The sequence below is a fragment of the Mytilus galloprovincialis genome, chromosome 1, assembly GCF_965363235.1.
Source record: "Mytilus galloprovincialis chromosome 1, xbMytGall1.hap1.1, whole genome shotgun sequence".
NCBI lineage: Eukaryota > Metazoa > Mollusca > Bivalvia > Mytilida > Mytilidae > Mytilus > Mytilus galloprovincialis.
The window spans coordinates 47,756,542-47,777,807 of record NC_134838.1 but is presented as its reverse complement, the minus strand read 5'-3'; the positions used below and the strand labels follow the sequence as shown (position 1 = coordinate 47,777,807).

At 31.3% G+C, this 21,266-nt stretch overlaps 1 protein-coding gene and 1 long non-coding RNA gene across 3 annotated transcripts in view; both read right to left on the bottom strand.

Moving 5' to 3' along the window:
- Positions 1 to 870: 870 nt before the first annotated feature.
- On the bottom strand, positions 871 to 5,480 carry LOC143076478 (uncharacterized). The gene is made up of 2 exons (XR_012978668.1): positions 5,337 to 5,480; positions 871 to 1,440 (listed from the first exon to the last, which is right to left on the bottom strand). It is a non-coding gene; the product is annotated as an uncharacterized LOC143076478 (long non-coding RNA).
- A 542-nt stretch (positions 5,481 to 6,022) lies between these two features.
- The window catches only part of LOC143076464 (sterile alpha motif domain-containing protein 3-like), a 25,610-nt gene continuing 10,366 nt past the window's right edge, over positions 6,023 to 21,266 (bottom strand). For both annotated transcript variants that reach the window (XM_076252256.1, XM_076252261.1), the window contains exon 2: positions 6,023 to 15,348. In XM_076252256.1, the coding sequence (XP_076108371.1) occupies positions 14,404 to 15,294 (891 nt within the window). In that variant the 5' untranslated portion in view covers positions 15,295 to 15,348 and the 3' untranslated portion in view covers positions 6,023 to 14,403. The remainder of the gene's footprint in view (positions 15,349 to 21,266) is intronic.

Sequence of the window (21,266 nt, the reverse complement as noted above, 5' to 3'; positions counted from 1 at the left end):
ACGATTGCTTAGAAAATTTTGTATCCAGTAATCTAATTCCCCCTGTATCCCGTAATGGTGAAGTTCAAGTTATTAGTTAGAAAAGAATGTGAAACTTTATCGAATGCTTTCGTAAAATCCATGACCAAAATATCTGTTTGTTTACCGTTTTCCGTGTTAAGTGAAACATCGTCTATAAATTCTAGTACACTGCAAAGGTACTATTTCTGTACAAAAAATCTGTAGTACTGGAGACATACCTTTAATATTTAGTACTATTCCTTTTCGTTAAAATAATTGTAATATTTAGGTACCTGTATTTTAAAGTACTTGACTTGTACTAAAAATTTTGGTACAGAAATAATACCAACAGTGATCGCAATATTCCTTGTTTGAAAATCAAATTTTTAGAGATTTGAAATAGACAAATTGCTGAAAATGTAACGGTGTAACCAAAATTCTGTATTACTAAGATTTCAAGTATAAATCAAGTACTGTAAAATACATGTACCTAAATATTACAATAATTTTAAGGTAACAAAACTGTATTGAATATTAAAAGTCAGTACTACAGATTTTTGGTACAGAAATAGTACCTATGCAAAAGTAGCTGTGTAGTTGTGTTTCGCAGGATCGACCTGACGTCTGCGAAATCCATGCTGTAGTGGATATAGAATGTATGATTATCTGCATGTTTCATCATCGATGTGTTTAACTACGATGTGTTCTAAAAGTTTGCAACAAACACTTGTGAGTGATATAGGACGGTAGTTTTCAGGGTTATATTTTTGGCCTTTTTTGTATACAGGAGAGACAGGGGCAGTTTTCCAGTCATCTGGAACAACACCTGTTTAACTGACTTCTCAAAGATAATGATAAGTATGGGTGCAATTTCATGTGAAAATTCTTTTAAAAACCTTGGATTAATTTCATCTGGTCCTGCTGCTTTATTCGGATTTAAGTTATGTAAAAGTTTTTGTATACCATCTGTTTTTGCCATCTTATTTAATTTCAGTAATTCCACTATAATCAGCTTTTTATGTTTAATGTCCAAAATTTGTTCATAGTGCCAAAATTTGTTTCATTTTGTGGTGGTAATATTATGCTTTCAATGTATTCCCAGTATGATTTTCGTATACTTTTCTGCACCTGGTGTTTAACCTCTTTGTAATTTTTAGCAAGTGATGCATTCACGGATCAGTTTTTTGTATTTTTTATAAAGTCTATCTCTTTTTCTAATGAGCGTTTTGTTTCCATTGTGATCCATGGGTGACCGCCTTTGTTTTTGCTGTTTTATGTGAGATGTGATCTTTCACTGCTTTTGTTATTGTTGTTTTAAAACAGTTCCACATTTCATTTACACAGATGTACACAGCTACATGCATATTCTAAAAACTCCAAACAATCTTGGCAGAAGTGCAGGATACATAAGGTGTTCTTCTCAAAGGATTCAAGTTGTCTCTGCAATTAAACAAATCAGCCAGATCAATAATCTAATCTTAAATTTTCAAATATTTTATATTGAGACAGAGTACTAATTTTCTACTCTTTGGTAGGATTGTTGTCTCTTTGATACATTTCCCATTTCCCATTTCCATTCTAAATTTTAGTATAATCTTACCATTTCTAATAAAAAATTTGATGGCTATCTTGGATGGTAATCAGAGTTTATCCAGAATGTATTTTTTGTCCATAAACGAGGGGGAGGACAGGGGGGTACCCTTCTCCCTTCTCCCACCCCTCTTCTCCTTTCTCCTACCCCTGTTCTCCTTTCTCCCATTAGAATAAAACATCTCCTTTTGAAATATTTTTTCTTGAAATATTAGAAAAAAATTTAAAAGGAGAGATATTTTATTTTTTCTCCTTTCTCCAACTTTTTCTCCTTTCTCCCAGCCTTCCTCTCCTTTCTCCTACCCCCTTTCTCCTTTCTCCCACCCCCTTTCTCCTTTCTCCGACCCCCTTTCTCCCTGTCTCCCTTACCCCTGTCCTCCCCCTCATAAACTTAGGGTCAATAGACGATGGCAACATAATTGAAAAGATAAGAATCTCCAGAACTACGATAGAAATAGTTGACTGGTGTTCTTGTCCTGAAAATAGTTTACAACATCAAACTTTTAATGTAAGGGGTGCAGAATGATGCCACTATCTCAAAACGCTTCAATACTGGTAATGAAACTGCCATTTTTTTTAATTTTTTTTTTTGAAGCAAGAGCAAATAAAGCAATTTATCAAAGTTTGTTAAACTAATATAATTCTTCTATGATTTGCATATTAGGGAATATGTTGATATGATTGGTAGAGAGAACTTCCGGTAGTTAATCTTGACGTTGGTTATTTTTCGACAGACGACGTTGACCGAACTTTTTTTCGTAACCAATGTAAACAAGATGGCGGCAATAATATCTCCGACATTACCAAATTTATTTTCACTGCACGTTTCAAAATCGTTAAACAAATAATATATAAAAAAAACATTCGTTTGAACTGGGATAATATATATGTTCCTGGTTTGAATAATAAGTTTTTGCAGTTTAGAGTACATATTTTTGCGTAAACCAACAAATATATTCATGCGCCAGGCCTATAAATATACAATTTACGTGTGATAGAGCAAGGATTTGTATACAAATCCTTGGATAGAGGTAACGAGTGTGGAAAAATATATCCCCTATCTCCAATTTACAAGAATTATAATGATTAATCGCCTTTTTAAAGGAAATTTATTGGTGTATAAACTGGACCAAATCACTCACAAACATATCATAAAAGTCCTTTGGACTTTTATATTTTTGTGAGTGAATTGGTTGAGTTTTATCAAGGATTTGTATACAAATCCTTGGTTTTATATACACAAGTAAATTCCTTTAAAAAGGCATTTAATCCTATAGCAATGTACAGTTGAAAAAGTATTTGGCAATACTTCTTAATAAACCTGAATAGAAAACAACAATAGATAATATTTGTTAACTGCTAGTTTGTTTTGCATTTTTTGTGTCATTGAACTGCTGTGATAGGTCTCCCACAAGGATCAGTTATAGCTCCACTTCTTTTTAATATCTTTATCAAAGACATTTTTGCTAACCTATCATGTAAAAAGTGTAAATTTGCTGATGATGGTACTGTATGGATAAATGGAAAGAACTTGAATGACATGGAGAAACTGGTACAAAAGGATCTTAACATAATCCAGGATTGGACCAAAAAATGGAGAATTAATTTGAGTATTGAGAAAACAGAATATTGTATCTTTTCAAGGAATGGTCCAATAAAGAAAATGAATTTACAACTAGAAGGTAAATTGCTAAAATATAACTGTAATCCAAAAATATTGGGAGTCACGTTAGATGAAAAACTATCATTTCTCAAACACATCGAAAATGTGGAACAAAAGGCACATAAAGCAATTAGCCTACTTAGAATGATCAAAGGAGTTGCAAAAGTTTCTACAAAAATTCTACTTCAAATTTACCAAAGTATTGTCCTTTCCACCTTAGAATATGCAAGTAGTGTTTGGCAGACCTGTGAAACCAATATAACAGTCAAACTGAACAAAATTCAACGAAAGGGATTAGCTATATGCCTTAATGTTACCCCAACATCAAGTGTAGAGACTTTGGAAGTAGTTTCTGGAATCCTACCAATACATCTGCGTAGAGAAGAAATTGCAACTCGTACACTTGCAAAAATTAACTCGTATGATATCTCCATTCCAATAAAACAAATCCTGGATGATTGGAAAACAATTAACATCCCTGAAAAATATGTATCTCCAGTGGGAAAAATGATTCTTCAGGCAGAAGACATGAAGGTATGTACAGGTGTTGATGTAAATGGTATAGAAGCAGAATTTCAGTTTAATGGGATACAAAGATATAAATCTCCTCCAGATTATTGGAAAAACCTTGGAAATTCCAAATCAAGATCAACAGACCAAAAAAAATGTTGGAAAACACATAATAATGGAAAAACTAAGTCATCTTCCAGCAAATTCATGTATAGCATTTACTGATGGGTCCTGTCTTGGTAGTCCTGGCCCTGTAGGAGCAGGTGCTGTCATCTTTCCATCAAATAATCAACCACAAATTGAAATTAGTAAAGCTGTATCCAAGAAAGGATCAATACTACTCGGAGAACTGATCGCCATTAAACTTGTTGTTGACCACTTTTTAATATCAGAAAACAGACAAAACACAGACTCAATTACACTTTTTTCAGATAGTCAGACCTCAATTGGAATTTTAACTTTAAACTGGAAATCAGAGAATTACATCAAAGTCATACTAAAGAGAAATTAAGAAAAACATGAAAGTATTAAAGATGAATGGAATTCCATTAAATTTTGAATGGACACCTGGTCATGCTGATATCCAAGGAAATGACATTGCTGATTCACTGGCCAAAAAAGGAGCTAAAGAAGCTGAAAAAATAGAAGAACCATCAGAAGTAACCAGGCAGGATATAAAACGTGCAGCAAGAGAAAGTGTTTTAAGAAAATGGCAGAACCAATGGGAATCAAGTCAACGTGGCAGAAATTATTACAACTATCATCAAAAAGTTTGTCAGAAAATACCAAAAGATTTACCATCCAAATGGTCGTTTTCAATTACTACTAGTTTGAGAACAGGTTATTGTGATCTAAATGATTATAAATCCAAAATCATACCATCATCAGACAAAAACTGTTCCTGTGGAGAGCCAGAAACTGTAGAACACTACCTTTTACATTGTTCTAACTATGAGGAGGCTAGAGAGAGGATGAGAACATCTATTTACTTTATTACAGGAAATATACACATGGATTTAGACACCTTATTAGGAATCGATGAAGAAGACATTAATAGAGACAATCGAAATGAGATATTGTGCCATCTGGAAAATTATTTAACGGAGTCTGGCAGATTCAAAAACACTATACAGCAAAAAACACTATAAATCTATATCAAAATTAAGTCAAAATTTTTTAAGCAGCAGCCACCATTTCAATTAAGTACAGGAGTGAACATTACATATGTGAAGAAACTACAAAAGAGGAAACGTACACAAGTGTTTACAGTGTCATTTGGGACACTTACTAAAGACTAAAGACTGCAATTTAAGTTGACCTCACATCTCCTTTTGTTCAGAATTATAGAATTTGTAAACTACTGAAGCATAGCTAGTAAAGTCATGTACATGCAACTAATTTTTGCTTAGAATGATAATGCACTTGAATGCATAGCATTACAAGCCTTTAATCAGTTACTGCAGTTGTTGTAAAACTATGCAGGTGATGCATTCAATTTTCAGATAATTTGCAAAAATCAGGATACTGTATACAGGTGTTTACAGACAACTTGATAGAAACACAAACAACTCACCATTGTTACTTTTGATGAACTTTAAGTCATTCATAGGCTTAGTTAGTCCTCCTTTTGTTTTATCATGAACTATTTAAAGCAGAGTACATATGAACATTGGCAAGAGATAATGAATGTTTTCAATTTGTGACCTACAATTAAACATGTAAACATGATACATATATTGTGTACAAAGAAACTCATTTTGACAATATATTTAACTGAGTAACTTCCCTTTGATCATAATTTTGAAGGAAGAATAGTTAGGTTAATACACCATGTACAACTTGTATAAGTATTCATAAAAACTGTTCTTTGAGATAGTATGGTTATAATCACACTTCTAATTGTAAATAAGTTATCTGGGCATATTTTGTGGGAAAAATTTGGTTGATTATATAGGAAATCACTGAAGCATGGCTGGAGGGCCCCCCATTAGGTTGGGCTTTTCTACAGGCTTGTATGCAGCATAGGAAAACCAAGAAATGTAATATATGCAAAAAATACATTTTCTCTATCAAGGAAAATTGGTATATATCAATGAACATGAATAAATCCACAGTAGCTATTAATATTTGAAATAGCTCTTGATAAATTTTTAATGTAAACGCTATGATTTTTAATGTAAGCGCTATGAAAATTGGGTATCACTGTTATAAGCTATCAGTATAGGCCATATGTATTGCATAAATAAAGAGTAAGAAATATTAAACTGACAACTTCTTTATTCTATAACTAAAACTTATACACAACAAATTATAAAAAAATAAACAACACTGAACAAAAGCACCAATGTGACATTGTGTAAACGTAAAAATAGACATTGTAAAATAATAGTTTAAAAGGTTTACAAAACCTCATCTTTATAAGCTATTTCTTTTATAAGTTAGTATATTTATTGCAATAATGTGTATGGGTGACAGCAGATAAAAATGTTTACATGAAAGAACAGAACCAGATGCTCTGCAGAGTGCAGCTTTATACGACTGCAGAGGTTGAACCATGAACAGTTGGAGTAAGTATGGACACAACATTCAAGCTGGATACAGCTCTGCATTTGGATTGTGATTAAATAGTTGACACAGTTTAGGTTTCTGACACAGAATGAATGTGGACTAATGAACTTAAATCTTTTTTTTCTGAAATCTGAGATAAGAAAAAAAAGAATGACCCCCACCCCAATTTTTTTTTCACTTCCCCCTTTACCTTATTCAAAAATGATCTCAATTCAAATTTCTAAATTGGAGTTTGCAACAAAAACTACTCATTTAAATACATCATAAAATATTAAAATATAAAATGTCATACAGTCATGGTTAAAATTAATACTAATTAATAGTAACTTCTAAAAAAATAAATGGTGAATGTGTCCAAAAGGACACAGATGATGCCCTCGCTAGATATAACATTATAAACGGACATAACTCAAGAACTCTTCTATTCTGGACAGAGAAAGATAACTCCAATTTTAAAAGAAAATTATATAAAGCATTGGTTTTAGGTGATTCAACAACCATTCTTGACAAAGAAAGATAACTCCAATTTATTGACTTGAAACTACAAAAATGCTTGTTTTTGGCCCCCTTTTGGACCTTTATTCATAGACTGTTTGCCTCATAACCCTTAAAATATATCTCAACATTCTACTCATGGTATTAAACATTGTGGAACAATTTCAAAACAATTGAAATACTTATACACAATTTATTGTTCTGACACTAGATAAATGCTTTTTTAGGCCCTTTGCGCCCCTTATTCCTAAACCTTAGGAACCATTACCCCTAAAATCAATCCCAGGCTTCCTTTTGAGGTTATAAACATTGTGTTAAAATTTTATTGATTTCTGTTTACTTAAACTAAAGTTATTATCCAGAAACTATCTGTCTTCAGACGACGCTGACGATGCCGACGTGATACCAATTTATAAACGCAAAACTTTTTGCGGTGGTATAAAAAGGTGGAAGAAAGTATTAAAGAATTTTTCATATAAAGAATTTTCAAAAGTTTTAGTAAGAAAAATCTCATGGAACATAATAGATAATAACCAAAAGGGACTGTTTTTGTTTATTGCTATTTTTCATTTTTAAACCATAAGGACCTTGAACGATAAAATTAATAAATTACATCCTTCAGAAAGATAAAAGGTGGTATTGTTTTGACAACATTTACACAAAAATCATTTAAACATAATGAAATGAAAAATATTTGAACTATAACATTGGTTTTTATTATGCATCTTTGCTTTGCCCTTTTACAAGAAACAATAAGGATGAAATTCAAACTATAGATAAAAATCTCTTTCTTCTTCAAATCAAAAATAAGTATATATGAACACACAAGGTTTTGTAGATTTTATATAAAACTGAAACTGACACTAAAGTAAATATTCCACCAGGAAACTGATAAATCATGCATGAAAATTGCTTTAAATTCTTTTTCTAAAGTAGTATTTACATCTGAACTTGACCTTTTATTGAATTTTGTATAGATTTGTAGTTGGAATTTTAAAATGTTTATTTATTCAGTAGCTTAAATCAGAGACATTCATTCTATGCTTTAAACAAATTATTATAAATTTCAATGTGTCTTTTTAACAGCTCTTTACAAGATGGTTTATCACAAATAATATGTAAATTGTGCTTAAAATAATTTTTTTAGAACTAATTTGATAAGTTATTATCGTCCTAATATTTCAAACAGCATCTATGTATTAAAAAATGACAAGATTGCGACTAAAAATTGAACACTTTGGATATTCATAAAATTCAATAAAGGATTATGGGTAATTACTTTGTTCAAACCCATAATGAAAATAAGTGTACATCATTGACTGTGTTGAGTTAACACTTGAGGATGTTGTTAGCAAAAAACACCATCTCTATGTCTGCTTTGAATTTTTCTAAGAATGCAATTTGTCCTGGAATTGTTAATTCAACAATGAATTATATCATTTGGTGTTGTTTATATTCAGAAGAAAAACAGAAGATGCAGTGCGGAAGCATGGTGAATGGAAGTAATATTCCCTTTTCAGACATTTGGAACGATTTGGAATACATGACAAAAAAGATTTTGATTTAAATAAAATTTATCTCTGGGACATGAGACAGACCTATTCAATTTAAAATTTAGATATGGTTGTACACAATGTTGTATGGGAACATTATACAATTCTCAAAAATAAGCAACATATATGGTAAAATTTTGTCAAGAAAGTTTGTCATTTAAACCATAAGCAACACTTCTGTGCATCTGTACATCTTAAATTAAAAAAGATATAATTATAGTGATAAAAACATCAATCTAATTAAAACCAATAGTCTACACTTGCTCATTTTTTATGCCTAGTTGCTGAAAGGAAAAAAATGAGCTAGACTAGCCTAGTACAGAGATTACATTTTAATTAGATTGTAAAAACATAAACAAATATTTGATTTAAAAAATGAATTAATACAAATAAAAATAATCATAAACAACATACTTAAACTATATGGTCATAAAATAGCACCATTGTACAGTTTTAGTACAAAACTTAATTAGTAAACAGTAACAAATAAAAATAAAAACATGGTTTTGTTGTAAGGTTTATATGACACCAACAGTAGGCACTTATATACTAGGGCGCGTTTGAAACAAAATGATACTGTTGTTAAAAATGCTGTAATTTTGAAATCAATAAAACATTTTTTTGTACATGTATAGTAAGTATTAGAGAACAAGCAATGCCAGAATAGAAGTAATCTAAAAAATTTGGTGCAATTCTAATTGCTATTTTAAAAATTAAATAAAAAAAATTTAATCAAGATGTTTGCAGCTTAATTTTGTTCAAAATGCCTTCTACTGTTAATATATATGTTTAGAAGATACACATATCATGTGTATAAATAGATTCAATAATGAAACATAGTTACAAAAAATATACAAGAAAATTGATCCTTGGAATAGGTAGAGTATGAACAAGCAGACAATTATGTAATGCTGAACAAATGCTTGAATCATGATGACCTTTGAAATTACTATCAAGGTTATTTGTACTTCACATAGTGAATATGATGACTTAAACTTTTATGGTACCCCCACCTTTACTCTTGTAATAAATTTGCATAAATGGATGACATAAACTCAAAAAATGCACATTTTTATTCGATTGCACCAAAATTTTATGTTTTATTTTTTAATGTTTTACATGAACAATTGATGACTATTTGAATTTAAATCCCTTTCATCATTTACTCTAGGTCTTCACAACCATAGCAGAAAACAAAGGAGACCACTTATTCATGAATTTTGTAGCTGGTCTTTTTATCATAGCAAACAACATGATGCCTTTCTTCTTTTTTGGGAATACCAAGGACTAAAAATCTGGAGTTATACAAGTACCTAATTGTTTAAAATATTCTTATAAATTTCCACACACTCAGTTAAGCGATAAAGTGACCAACACACTTCATTTATTTGTCAAGAAATTAAAGTGGTTAAATTTATTTAACCATTATAGAAATTCAGAATTTTACTTTTAGCTTTCAATCAAATTCTAATGAAATTTCAATAAAAAATGGTCAAACAGTTCTTCATTTTCATAATCTTAAGTTTTAGAAATACTTAAAAAAGGGAAATGCACAGTGATCACTATATATACCCCTAACCTTCTTAAACATTGGTATTAAATTATACTCTGGATGAAACAAATCAGCAGCTTGTATGCTAACTTTGGAAAACATATTGTTAACAGTATTGATAATAATTAGCCCTAATAGTGATAAAAAGACCACATAATCATGGATAACAGATACCATTTAAATGCACCAGAAAACAGCCAAAGGTGGAAAACCATTAATAAACTTAAGGATGTACTTAGGTGAGGTTTTGAATTTGTATCAAATGTTCGAACTCCTTAGTGTTTTTCCATACAATACAATGTAAAATATTTTGCCCCATAACACCCATTTATTTTTTCACATAAGACTTAATAGCTCATGAAAGGTCATTAACCAAAATTTAAGAAGATTCTCGATTTTCTTTCTTTTGTTTTGAGACCCAAATTATACCAATGCAAATATAAGGTAAAAGTCTGAGTCAGCCTTTTCCCGCCATATTTTAAATCTCAAATATCTCGAAAAGGAGGTCCATGAACTATCAATATTTTTAGCTTATCTTTATCCTTAATTGATGCTCTACCAGGTTAAAGTATCAATTTTAATTTCTTAATTTCCCTACTTTTTACCTTACCTCACCTAAATACATCCTTAAGCTTCAACTATACACATGATACAAAATGACTCTAGATCTACAGTTATCCAGTTTTGGGTTAGTTTGAATATACATCAATTGTGACTCGCAGCAAAAATTTAAAGCAAAATCTAATCCACAAGTACAACCATGAAAATCAAGTCATTTTTTACATCAGGACTGAGCCAAGGCTCCGTGTTGAAGGCCGTACATTGACCTATAATGGTTTACTTTTATAAATCTGTTATTTGGATGGAGAGTTGTCTCATTGGCTCTCACACCACATCTTCCTATTTCTACTGATGATTGCTTTGTAAACTATATAAATTATATAGTGATGACAACATGAAATATACCGATAGGTCATCATATAAGAAATAAAGTGGGCGTAGGAGCAATGAAAAATGAGTTTGCAACCAAACAATAAATGGACTAGGTGGAAGATGACATTTTATAAACAAAAACATAATTCTTCCTAGTTACATTGTTTTCGATAAATAACATGGATAAAATAAAATCTCAGGATTTCAAAGTTACACATATTTTGCCACTAGAACAGAAAAAATGTCATTTTTGATATATATTGTACATGTACTATTTGTTCATGAAATTTTGAAAGCAATATGATTACAAGCTTATAATATAGCTAAGACAATAAGTAATTCACAAAAAAATGAAAAGCAAATGTCTAAATAAAACATGACCAAACAAAAAATTTGTTAAACAATAAATATCCCTGGATGTTGGAATTAGAATGCTTAACAGATACAATTATCTACACATAATGAAGAAGGACTCGATTTTGCTGTTGCCACATTGCAAATCCAGAAAAATAATATAAAAATAATAATCTTTCATTAAGTAGACAGAAATTTTACCTGAAATGTTTAATCTTAGCTCTTAGAACTTTTACAGAAGTTTTGTCAATTTGATTACCTTACATGAACATATATGTTACAAGACAAATAGACCCAAAAAAGACGAATTTTATTGAAAACAAATCTATATTAAAAATTAAAATCTTTGGTTTAAAAAAAAATCAAAGGGAGACAACAAGTGACTGACTACCTGTCAATATATACAACCTAAAAACTAATACAACTTCTTAACAAACAATAACAAATTCCAAATATTACATTGGTATGTATATACTTATCTTTTTATTTAAACCTCTTGTAAAAGAAAGTTTCAGCAATTACAGCTGATTTCATTGCGTGTGTAGGCAAAGGTAATATCTTTGGTTAGCCTTTTGCTAGGTGGACTGTGAAGTCATTATTAGGTAAGGTATACTACCCTCCTTTCTAAGTAGCCTAGTCCTACAGACAGATTATATTGGTTATCTGTCGTACTAGTCTACTCTTAAAGGAGGGTAGTTTACCTAACCTAGTAATGACTTCACTGTTCAGCTAACAAGCAAGCTCACAAAAGATATTACCTTTGTCTACACACTCAATGAAATCTGCTGTAAAATTTTTAAAAATCTAATGAATCAAAGCCATATTGTTAAGGTTGGAAAACTCAAAAACAACTTTTTTTCCAAATGGTGAAACATCTTTGCAGTAAGTTAAAATGTTTAAATAATAAACTGTATACATCACTTTAAACTTCAGTGGATTCCTGTTAATTGCATAGGCAAAATCCCAGAGAAAATTAAGCAATTAACAAAACTATTTATATACATGTACTAAAAAATCTTCCTATTTTTTTTGTATTTTTGACAACAATTGTATGTATATCCTGACCAAAGTCATGAAAAAACACACATACTTGAGACACTTATTAAGAATCTTTGATGTAGATACAAACAATGTAAGGACACACTATTGTTACAAAAACAAAATACTTATGAAACCTTTAAAAACTCTATTTAGGATGTTCTGATGTCCTTCTTACATGTCTTACTAATTGGTTTAATACCAAAAATAGTTGCATTATTTCCCTGGAATACTATATTTCAAATCATCTCTTTATGCAATTAACAGGAACTGTTTTATTGACCTATGCAATTAAGAGAATTTTATTTACAAAGAAGTTAAAAGAAATGGTTCTATTCTGAAATTTTATGCAAATAAAAATATTATGTTTTTAACACGATGAGTCCACAGTACCTCAACTACAATTTACAAATATAACCTTAATAATTCAAATCTTCCTGTTATCTAACCTCTGAATGAATCAAATTACTGTTAATAGGGATATTAAATATACCAAAATGTTCAAGGTGCACTTGATCTATGGGATGGTCACTTGTACAGGGACTATTTGTTAGTAAACTTACAGTAAATAGATGAAATAATATACTGCCCAAAATCTGCCTGTCGATCCTTTTAATCCCAGTTTCTCATTTGTGTGCAAATATAGTATGAATGAGTCGTTGACATTAATGGAAAAGTGAATAAAAAACATTTTAACCTACATATCTGTTTTGGAGCTGCATGAGGATATAAATTTGTTTCAGTCATCTATCACAACAGTAATCAATATAAAGAAGAGTATATTCTTAAACAAATTCACAAACAAAGCAAAATCACTATTTGTAAGACTATTTTTTCTATAAAATAACAATACTTTAGTATCAAAGTTACCAGAGCAGTCAGTGTAAAATAAATCTTCTCTTGATCTCAAAGTAAACTGGAGGCTCCATGGATCATGTATTGGCCCATTTCACTTTTTTCTGTTTTCCCCTAGATATTATTTTCAGAAGATGAAAAAAATGTTTGTCAGATACTGTTACAGAAAAGGGTCAGGGGTGTAGCTGAATACTGTCCTAAACAGGAATGAAACTCAAATCAAAATCAGGCAATTGCTCAGAACTTTTCTTAATTTTTTCAGAAAACTTCTATTTATTACCATGCTAACACAAACAGCTATTTCTTTGCTCTGACAATACAATCGTCAAGTCCTAATAAATACCCATGTTTGCCTAATGTAAAATTTACAGAAAAGGGAACCAATTTTAGGTGAAACGTATGTTTAAAAATTTAAGCATCAACATTTTTTTTAAATAATCTTCTCTTAGATTTATGTCTATTGTTAAAATGAATCTATGATATCAATGAAAGTGGACAAAAAAAAAGCCTAGTAAGGCCAATAACTCTCACTGATGACTATACAGTCTGTCATGCTTAAGTGAAATTAAATTGACATTTTTACTTACAATTACATTCACAACAGCATGATAACACAAAATATAATACTTTCCAAAAATAATTACACCTTTATAAAATCAAGGTATATCAAATTTTCTAGAATAAAGTATTACATGTATTCAACACAAACGGTTAATTCTCTAGTGTGTAGGAAGCTGTAAATATTGTGTGATGACATTAAAACACAATTCAACCTTGTCAGGAAGCATGGTCATTATAATGAATGAATATAGAGAAAATTGGATATGAAGAAAATTATTAAAAAAAAAACATGACAGTTTTATTAAACATTGATAATATATTGGTCAAAATACTCACAAACTTTTTGTGCTCATATTTAACTTTAAGACGAAAACCTCATTTTGTCATTTTACAAGCATCTCACATAAGGGAGATACTAACAATTATCTGCCTTTGTTTTTATATAACTTGGTTTAAGAAACAAAGCACTTAATCAGCCATTATTTCTCTTTAAATGTACCAATACATAAAGTAAAATATTTTTAATGAAGCTGGTAATCAGTAGTAAAACTTTGTCAATTATACTGCTAAACATCTAAACAAAATTATATGATTTGAGTAATATTGTTAATTTCTTTCTTGAAAATACTATTTGTAAGAGATTCTAGTCAAGCCTTTTGATTTTGAGATTCTTCATGATGTCGTAGACAAAAAGCATATAATATATGGCACAATAGAGGATTTCACTGAATTTATTTTTTCTTTTGCTTTACACTTTCTGCTGCTTCCATTTTTTGTAACCTTTGAACTAGTTGTTTACAAGGAGGAGGTATCGGTGTTCCATCCTTCAGGTGTATGATTGCCTTTTGAATAAAGTTATAGGCATTGTTCAATGTTTTAGGGTACTGCATGTTGAAAACCCAGTATGCTGCAAACAAAGTAGCAAAAGCTATTGTGAATTCTTCAAATTCTTGGACGATTTCTTCTTCAATGACTAGGAAAAATTCATCACTTCTAAAAATGGTACCCTTAGATATTAGAATGGGGACAATTTTTCCTTTTGGATTAACTTGTTGATCATCAGTGATTTCAACCACCATTTCAACAAAATTTTCTTTCAAAAGCATAGGAATAAGTGATAAAGCCGTAACCATGTCCCAGTATTGTTTCAATGCTGCATTTTGCTGTTTAATTTCATCAGCTTGACGGAGAATGACACTTGCTCCATGAATATACTTTGAAATACCAATAATATTGTTAGCGTATTTTACACAGTACTCCTGAATCAAATGATCAATATCAAGATTTGTAATCCTCTGAAACTCCGCCAACATTTGTCTTCCAGTAAACAACTGTGGATAAGTCTGCTTCACTGCTAATGCAGAGGGCATTTCCACGGTAATGAAAGAACGTCTTATATCGAAAGTCTCATCCATGTATGCTTGGATTTCTTCTTGTTTTTTCTCGTCATTTGAGTCTTCTTCTGCTGATAATTTTATCTTTTTGTCTGGACTTGCATCCTCCTTCTCTTCCATTTCAAGTGATGTAGTAGCTTCTTTGATACTTCTTTCTATTGCACTTGAGGGTCCTGGCACAACCTCAGCAGTCATCATAGCAGTTTTCCTTTTTGGTCTCTGTGACATGGCAAGTCACCTCAAAGGTGATACTGGCTCTTCATATCTTAATTCGACATTTGTCTACAAAAAAGAAAAGAAAATTTAATATAACTATTAAGTACATGCATAGAAATTGAAAGGAGTTGAAAATACAAAGATTTTTACAAGGTCGTGGACTCTCATAGCATGGAATCTAGCCAAAAAAAGTAAAATCTAGTCATTTTCATTACAATTACAATTTGTTTCTTAATTATATACCATCACCTACAATAACAAAATTCAGTGTTATACTAATACATTATACATGCATAAAATTCAAAGGGACATAAAACCCAGAATTTTGATTTTTTTTGTATTAAATATCAATAGTTTAACATGACATGAGTCATTTTTAGTCTTCTATCATTCATATAACTAGATATATTGATTGTTGGTTGCTTAACGTCCAGTGGCAAATATTTCATGCATATTCAGGACGAGAACAAGGTAGGTCTTGAAATAATAGAGGCCATCTGGGATGATGGTCGTGGAAATTTGGACTGCCACTGGAAAATGAGGGTATATTGGATAGGGACAGAAATTTTGCCTTGCAACAGGCCACCTATGGACCCCTCAAAGAGTTGTTGCAAGGGTTCTTAACGTGCAAATAGCGTGGCACTCTCCTTACACGAGGCATCGGATTTAACGTCCCCAATCTGACCGGACATGACTGCAAATTTGATACATCCCGCACAGCCAAACGGACGCCCCACTTCGGCAAGCGTTTTACTGCCGGTCGGAAGAAGACCAAGTGACCATATTTCTATTCCCCAGTCACCCTTGGGGGTCATATAACTAGATATATTATCAATAAATATATATCCATTCAATTACCCGTTCACCGTTCACCTGCAGAACATGAGATATATGGTGGTCTGTATCTTATTCTGCAGTTCAATTACAGATAAATTCAACAATAATATATTGATAGAATACTTAAAATGGTTCACATAATTGTTTACCGAAATCTTTTCGACCACTTGGTTTGAGAAGCTATTTTTACTGACTCTGGCAAAACTTTTACTTCTTACAGTTATAAAACATAATTTAATATTTGGTCATGTCAACATCAGAAGCCTGAGGGAACCTCCTTATATATTGTCTTACTATCCACATGTTTAATAAACAAGAGGCTGACAGAGCAACTCTTTAAAATGTCAAAAGGAGACAACGTGTGAACAAGTTTTCTATGGAGTCAAATCTTAACTTCTCTTCTTACAATGGCTGATGAACCTGTAAGTTCATTTCATAATATCCACCTGTTCTTATCACTTACATTATGAAATACTTGCTATACTAAACATCAACAATTTGTAAAGCAAAAGTTATGTTTTAAATTTCAAGTCCTCTTAATCACCCTTTTGCTCCTTCTTATATTTTCTGATTTTTTTTCTTCAAATCAGACCAACACTTCAAAATTAGTTGTTTCAAATAACACTGACGGTTACCCCTCTTCACATCAAATTAGTTTATAAAAGAGAAAATCTATCTGCTTTGAAAATCCATATTATATCAAAACAAACTCTTTTTTCTTTGGCCTAAAATAAAAAAAAATTGTTTTATTTTGTTTAGGCTTTAATTACATGTTTGTGTAAGTTTTTCAAAACTGCACTTGGCCAACTGTCAAATATCTCATTTGTAGCTGAAGTTTTATTGCATATGTATAAAATAAAAACCTAACAAAAACAATATTACATAATGAAAAAGAAATTTTTAATTTTTACAACTAACATGATTAATGTCTCACAATAACTGAAAGTACACTAAACATCATTACATGTCTTATTTTACCTCCGTTTTATCGAAAACCATAACACCTTATTAATAGGGAAATGTGTACCTTATTTTACGTTTGTGCTGAAGAAGTTTTAAAAATGTTAGTAAATAAAAAAACAAGAAATGAGCTGTCCAATTGACCTTATTTACCCTGTTTTTTTATGCACTTTTATGGTATTTTAATCTGCTATGTCATTAATATTCCACTTGATCTCCATTTTGTTATCAGTATTACAACATATTGAAATTTGAAAAGCATTGACGGAACAGAAACAACATAAAGTCAAGGCCGTAGCACATGTCCTATTGAAGTGAGGCAAATCGCGAAAAAATTTTGAGCAGAGCGAAGTTCGGGTGCCTGAAAGTCAATGGTCATCTACAAAGTAATTGAACAAATAACCAGATGCTAGCATTATGATAATGATGATGAATGCCTGTTTTATGTCCAGTAGCAAGTTATAAGTATATAAAAGACGAGAACATGTTAATGTGAATATGAATACGAACAGTCACTGCTTTATTATATGCATATATATATATTTATGTCCAACAGTTATAATAGATATAGGAAGATGTGGTGTGAGTGCCAATGAGACAACTCTCCATCCAAATAACAATTTAAAAAAAGTAAACCAGTATAGGTCAATGTACGGCCTTCAACACGGAGCCTAGGCTCACACCCAACAACAAGCTATAAAGGGCCCCAAAATTACTAGTGTAAAACCATTCAAACGGGAAAACCAACGGTCTAATCTATATAAAATAAAAAAAACAAGAAACGAGAAAGACATATAAATTACATTATAAACAAACGACAAGTACTGTACATCAGATTCCTGACTTAGGACAGGTGCAAACATTTGCAGCGGGATTAACCGTTTTAATGGATCCAAACCTTCTCCCTTTTTCTGAAACAATAGCATAACATCACAACATAGAAAAACACAGGGTAAAATATCAATTGGCAGGCTTAACTCAGGCTTAACTCAATCAAAAAACGTACATTAATACACTATAAAGCTTATAAAAGACGAGAACATGCTATAAGCACCAATTAGGATGTATTTATTTTTAATACATAATCATTAACTATAAGAAAAGGTACAGAGAAGACTAGACCAACATTGTTACTTAACCAGATTTTTTACATGCTAATGTCACAAGTGATCACAAGTTACCTGTAAACATTCCGCTGGAGGACATGTCAACCTACCTGGACACATTATTCTACCAATTTTCAAGTCATTGGTTTGACCTACCGGGGTTCGAACCCACGAACTACTGCACTAGAATCAATGGAACATGCTAGCATACAACTAGACAATGCTGATCATAATCAGAAAAAGAAACACGAAAAAAAAAAAATATTTTCAAACAATACCAAAAATATATTTCATACTTTTATTAAAGATAAATAAAAATCATGAATTGCCTTATACATTAAAGATTTCCATAGAAAAGGCGCTTCATGATTTTGTTTAAATTAAATATAAATAATTATTATATTTTTGGTCAATGAATTATTTTATCGATTAGCATTTGTTGTTCAGTGAGTTGATAGTGTAAACATTGGTAACTATAGCGTTATCGATTCAAAAATAAACCAATAAAAGTAATAAGCCAGCATACTTATACTAGGGGGTGTTGATACCCATGAGTTACCCTTTTCATCTTTTTTTCTCTTTAAAGATTCCCTCTTCAACCAGTTTTGTAACGACATTAAGATTCGTTTCAATTTTTTTATTTGATTTGTATTCGGAGCACTTATTGTTTTTTACCGTCACCGCTATGGTAAAAGTTGCGATCGCTGCTGCTGATTGAACACACTGTATGTAGTGTGCCGGTAGATAATTGGAAACTCGAAACTCCCATACTGATAATGTAAAATACATAATTGAAAAAAAAAGACACTTCTAAATTTGGTCGTCGTTTCAAAAGTGAGGCATTTGCCTCAGTTGCCTCCATTATGCTACGGCCCTGAAAGTAACATAAAATTGTCATTTTGCAATCTAATAATTCAGGTCCATAACTTCTGAATGGTAAAGTTAAAAATCATCAATATCACAGTTGACCTCTATTTTGTTATCAATAGCAATATATTAAAAGTGTAAAGCATTGGTGGAAAGGTTTGTAAAGCTTTTAGCATGGAGATAACGCAAAATGTCATTTTCCAATATTTCAAAAACCATATATCCTAAACAGTTAAAGTATCGTCAATATTAAAACTGACTCATAAATTAATTTAACTATCTGCAGCCTGTCATCCATCTTCTGTAATACACCGTTTGATAACCGGATTTCAGAAAACACAGTTAAAAATTTGCTTTCACAACTAATAAATGTAATATAGTCAGTGGGCCCCAACTTATGAAAATTTCTTCATCGGACACTGATACAAGATACAACTTATATTCACTGAACGCTGATTAGTTGGGCAACTTCTATATCAATGCTCTTCAGCCCTGTACTTTATTTGGCCTTTTTAACTTTTTGGGATTCACGCCTCACTAATGAGTCTTTTGTAGACAAAACGTGAGTCTGACATAAATACAAAATCCTTGTATCTATGATGAGTTTATATATAAGTATGCTTACTAGAAGTATCCAAAAACAAATTTTGCATTCCGTGAGAATATAAAATTTGATTGAACAATGTGCATTTATTCTTGTGCAAAATGAATAATTGTCATATGTGATATAACCCACATTCAAGTCAGTTAATATCAAATTCTAATTCATTAACAGAGGCGATTTTTAGGGGGGGGGGGGGGGCCTGGGGGCCCGGACCCCCCCCCCCCTTTTTGGGAAAAAATTTGGTTGCTTATATAGGGAATCACTGAAGTGTGACTGGAGCGGGCTTCCACTTGTGAAAATTTCTGGATCCGCCACTGATTAAATTGGTCTTCCCACTTGTTTCTAATAATTCAATAAAAAGTAGGTGTAGTTTTCCATTAAGTGCATTAGTTGCATTGTTGAGCAAGCAAGTACGTTATAGAGACAAATGACAAACAGTAAAATGCTTATAGTGCAAAACATTGAAAGAATCTACAGTAAAAAAAAACAACATATATATACTAAGAATAATGGCAGAGACAGATGAAGTTTACGTGTTCCATCCAACTGTTCGTATATATATCAGTGGCGGATCCAGAACTTTTCCTAAGGGGGTTGGGGCAATGACTGACCTAAAGGGGGCCGTTCCAGTCATGCTTCAATGATTCCCTATATAATCAACCAAATTTTTCCCACGAAAGGGGGGGCCAGGACCCCCCTGGATCCGCCTGTGTGTATTGTCATATTTCTACTACAAGTTTAAGTACAATTAGGCCATGATGATAATTATTTTTCAAAAGAACATTCCAATTCATTATTAAGGAAGTTCGCTTCTCAGTTTCAGAGTAATTAACTTTTTAAAACACTAGTTTATATTGACAGGGGATTAAAAAAGGAATCCAAAGAGCAAAAAAAATATATAGGTCACCGTGCTTGTTTTCTAGATATTAGCCAGTGAAATTTTGGCAGGAAAATATTCTCTCTTGACTTTTCATAGCTTTATCATTGACAAATTGAAGTTCTCAAAAACTGTTAAAAAGTAATTAAAATTTTATAAGACTTTTACAGATGGCTTATCATTATACATGTAAAAGATTTATAAAAAGAAAAATGGGGGTCACCGGGCAATTTTTTTCAAGGCATTCAAATTGAAAAAAACCAGAGGATTCCGAAAATCTGACAAAAAATCCAAAACATGACAAGCCAGCTTCCTTAATATGTAAAAGTTCCTATTCTTTTGACTTCACTTTCATTCATTTCTGGGAGGAGAAGTGCGTGCATGACCAATATAAAAATGAAATAAAATTTCTTGCTTTTAAAAGAAACAGTACATCTTAAATTTCAAAAATTTTTTCAAATGAATTTAAATATAATTATTGTCAATATTTGACAACTTTTATATTTGTCTTACAACCAAAACACATATTTTCTGATTGAAATCAACACGATATATATAGCAACCTTAACTTTTACAACAACAATGGCCAGTGGTCAAGCTGACCTGCTGTCATTTTATCTCTGTATGCTATTGTTATCATGCTTATCCATTCATTACTTCAAATTATAACAATTCAAATCGTGACACATAAAAATTAATTGAAAACACACTTCAAATAGAAATTAAAATTTTA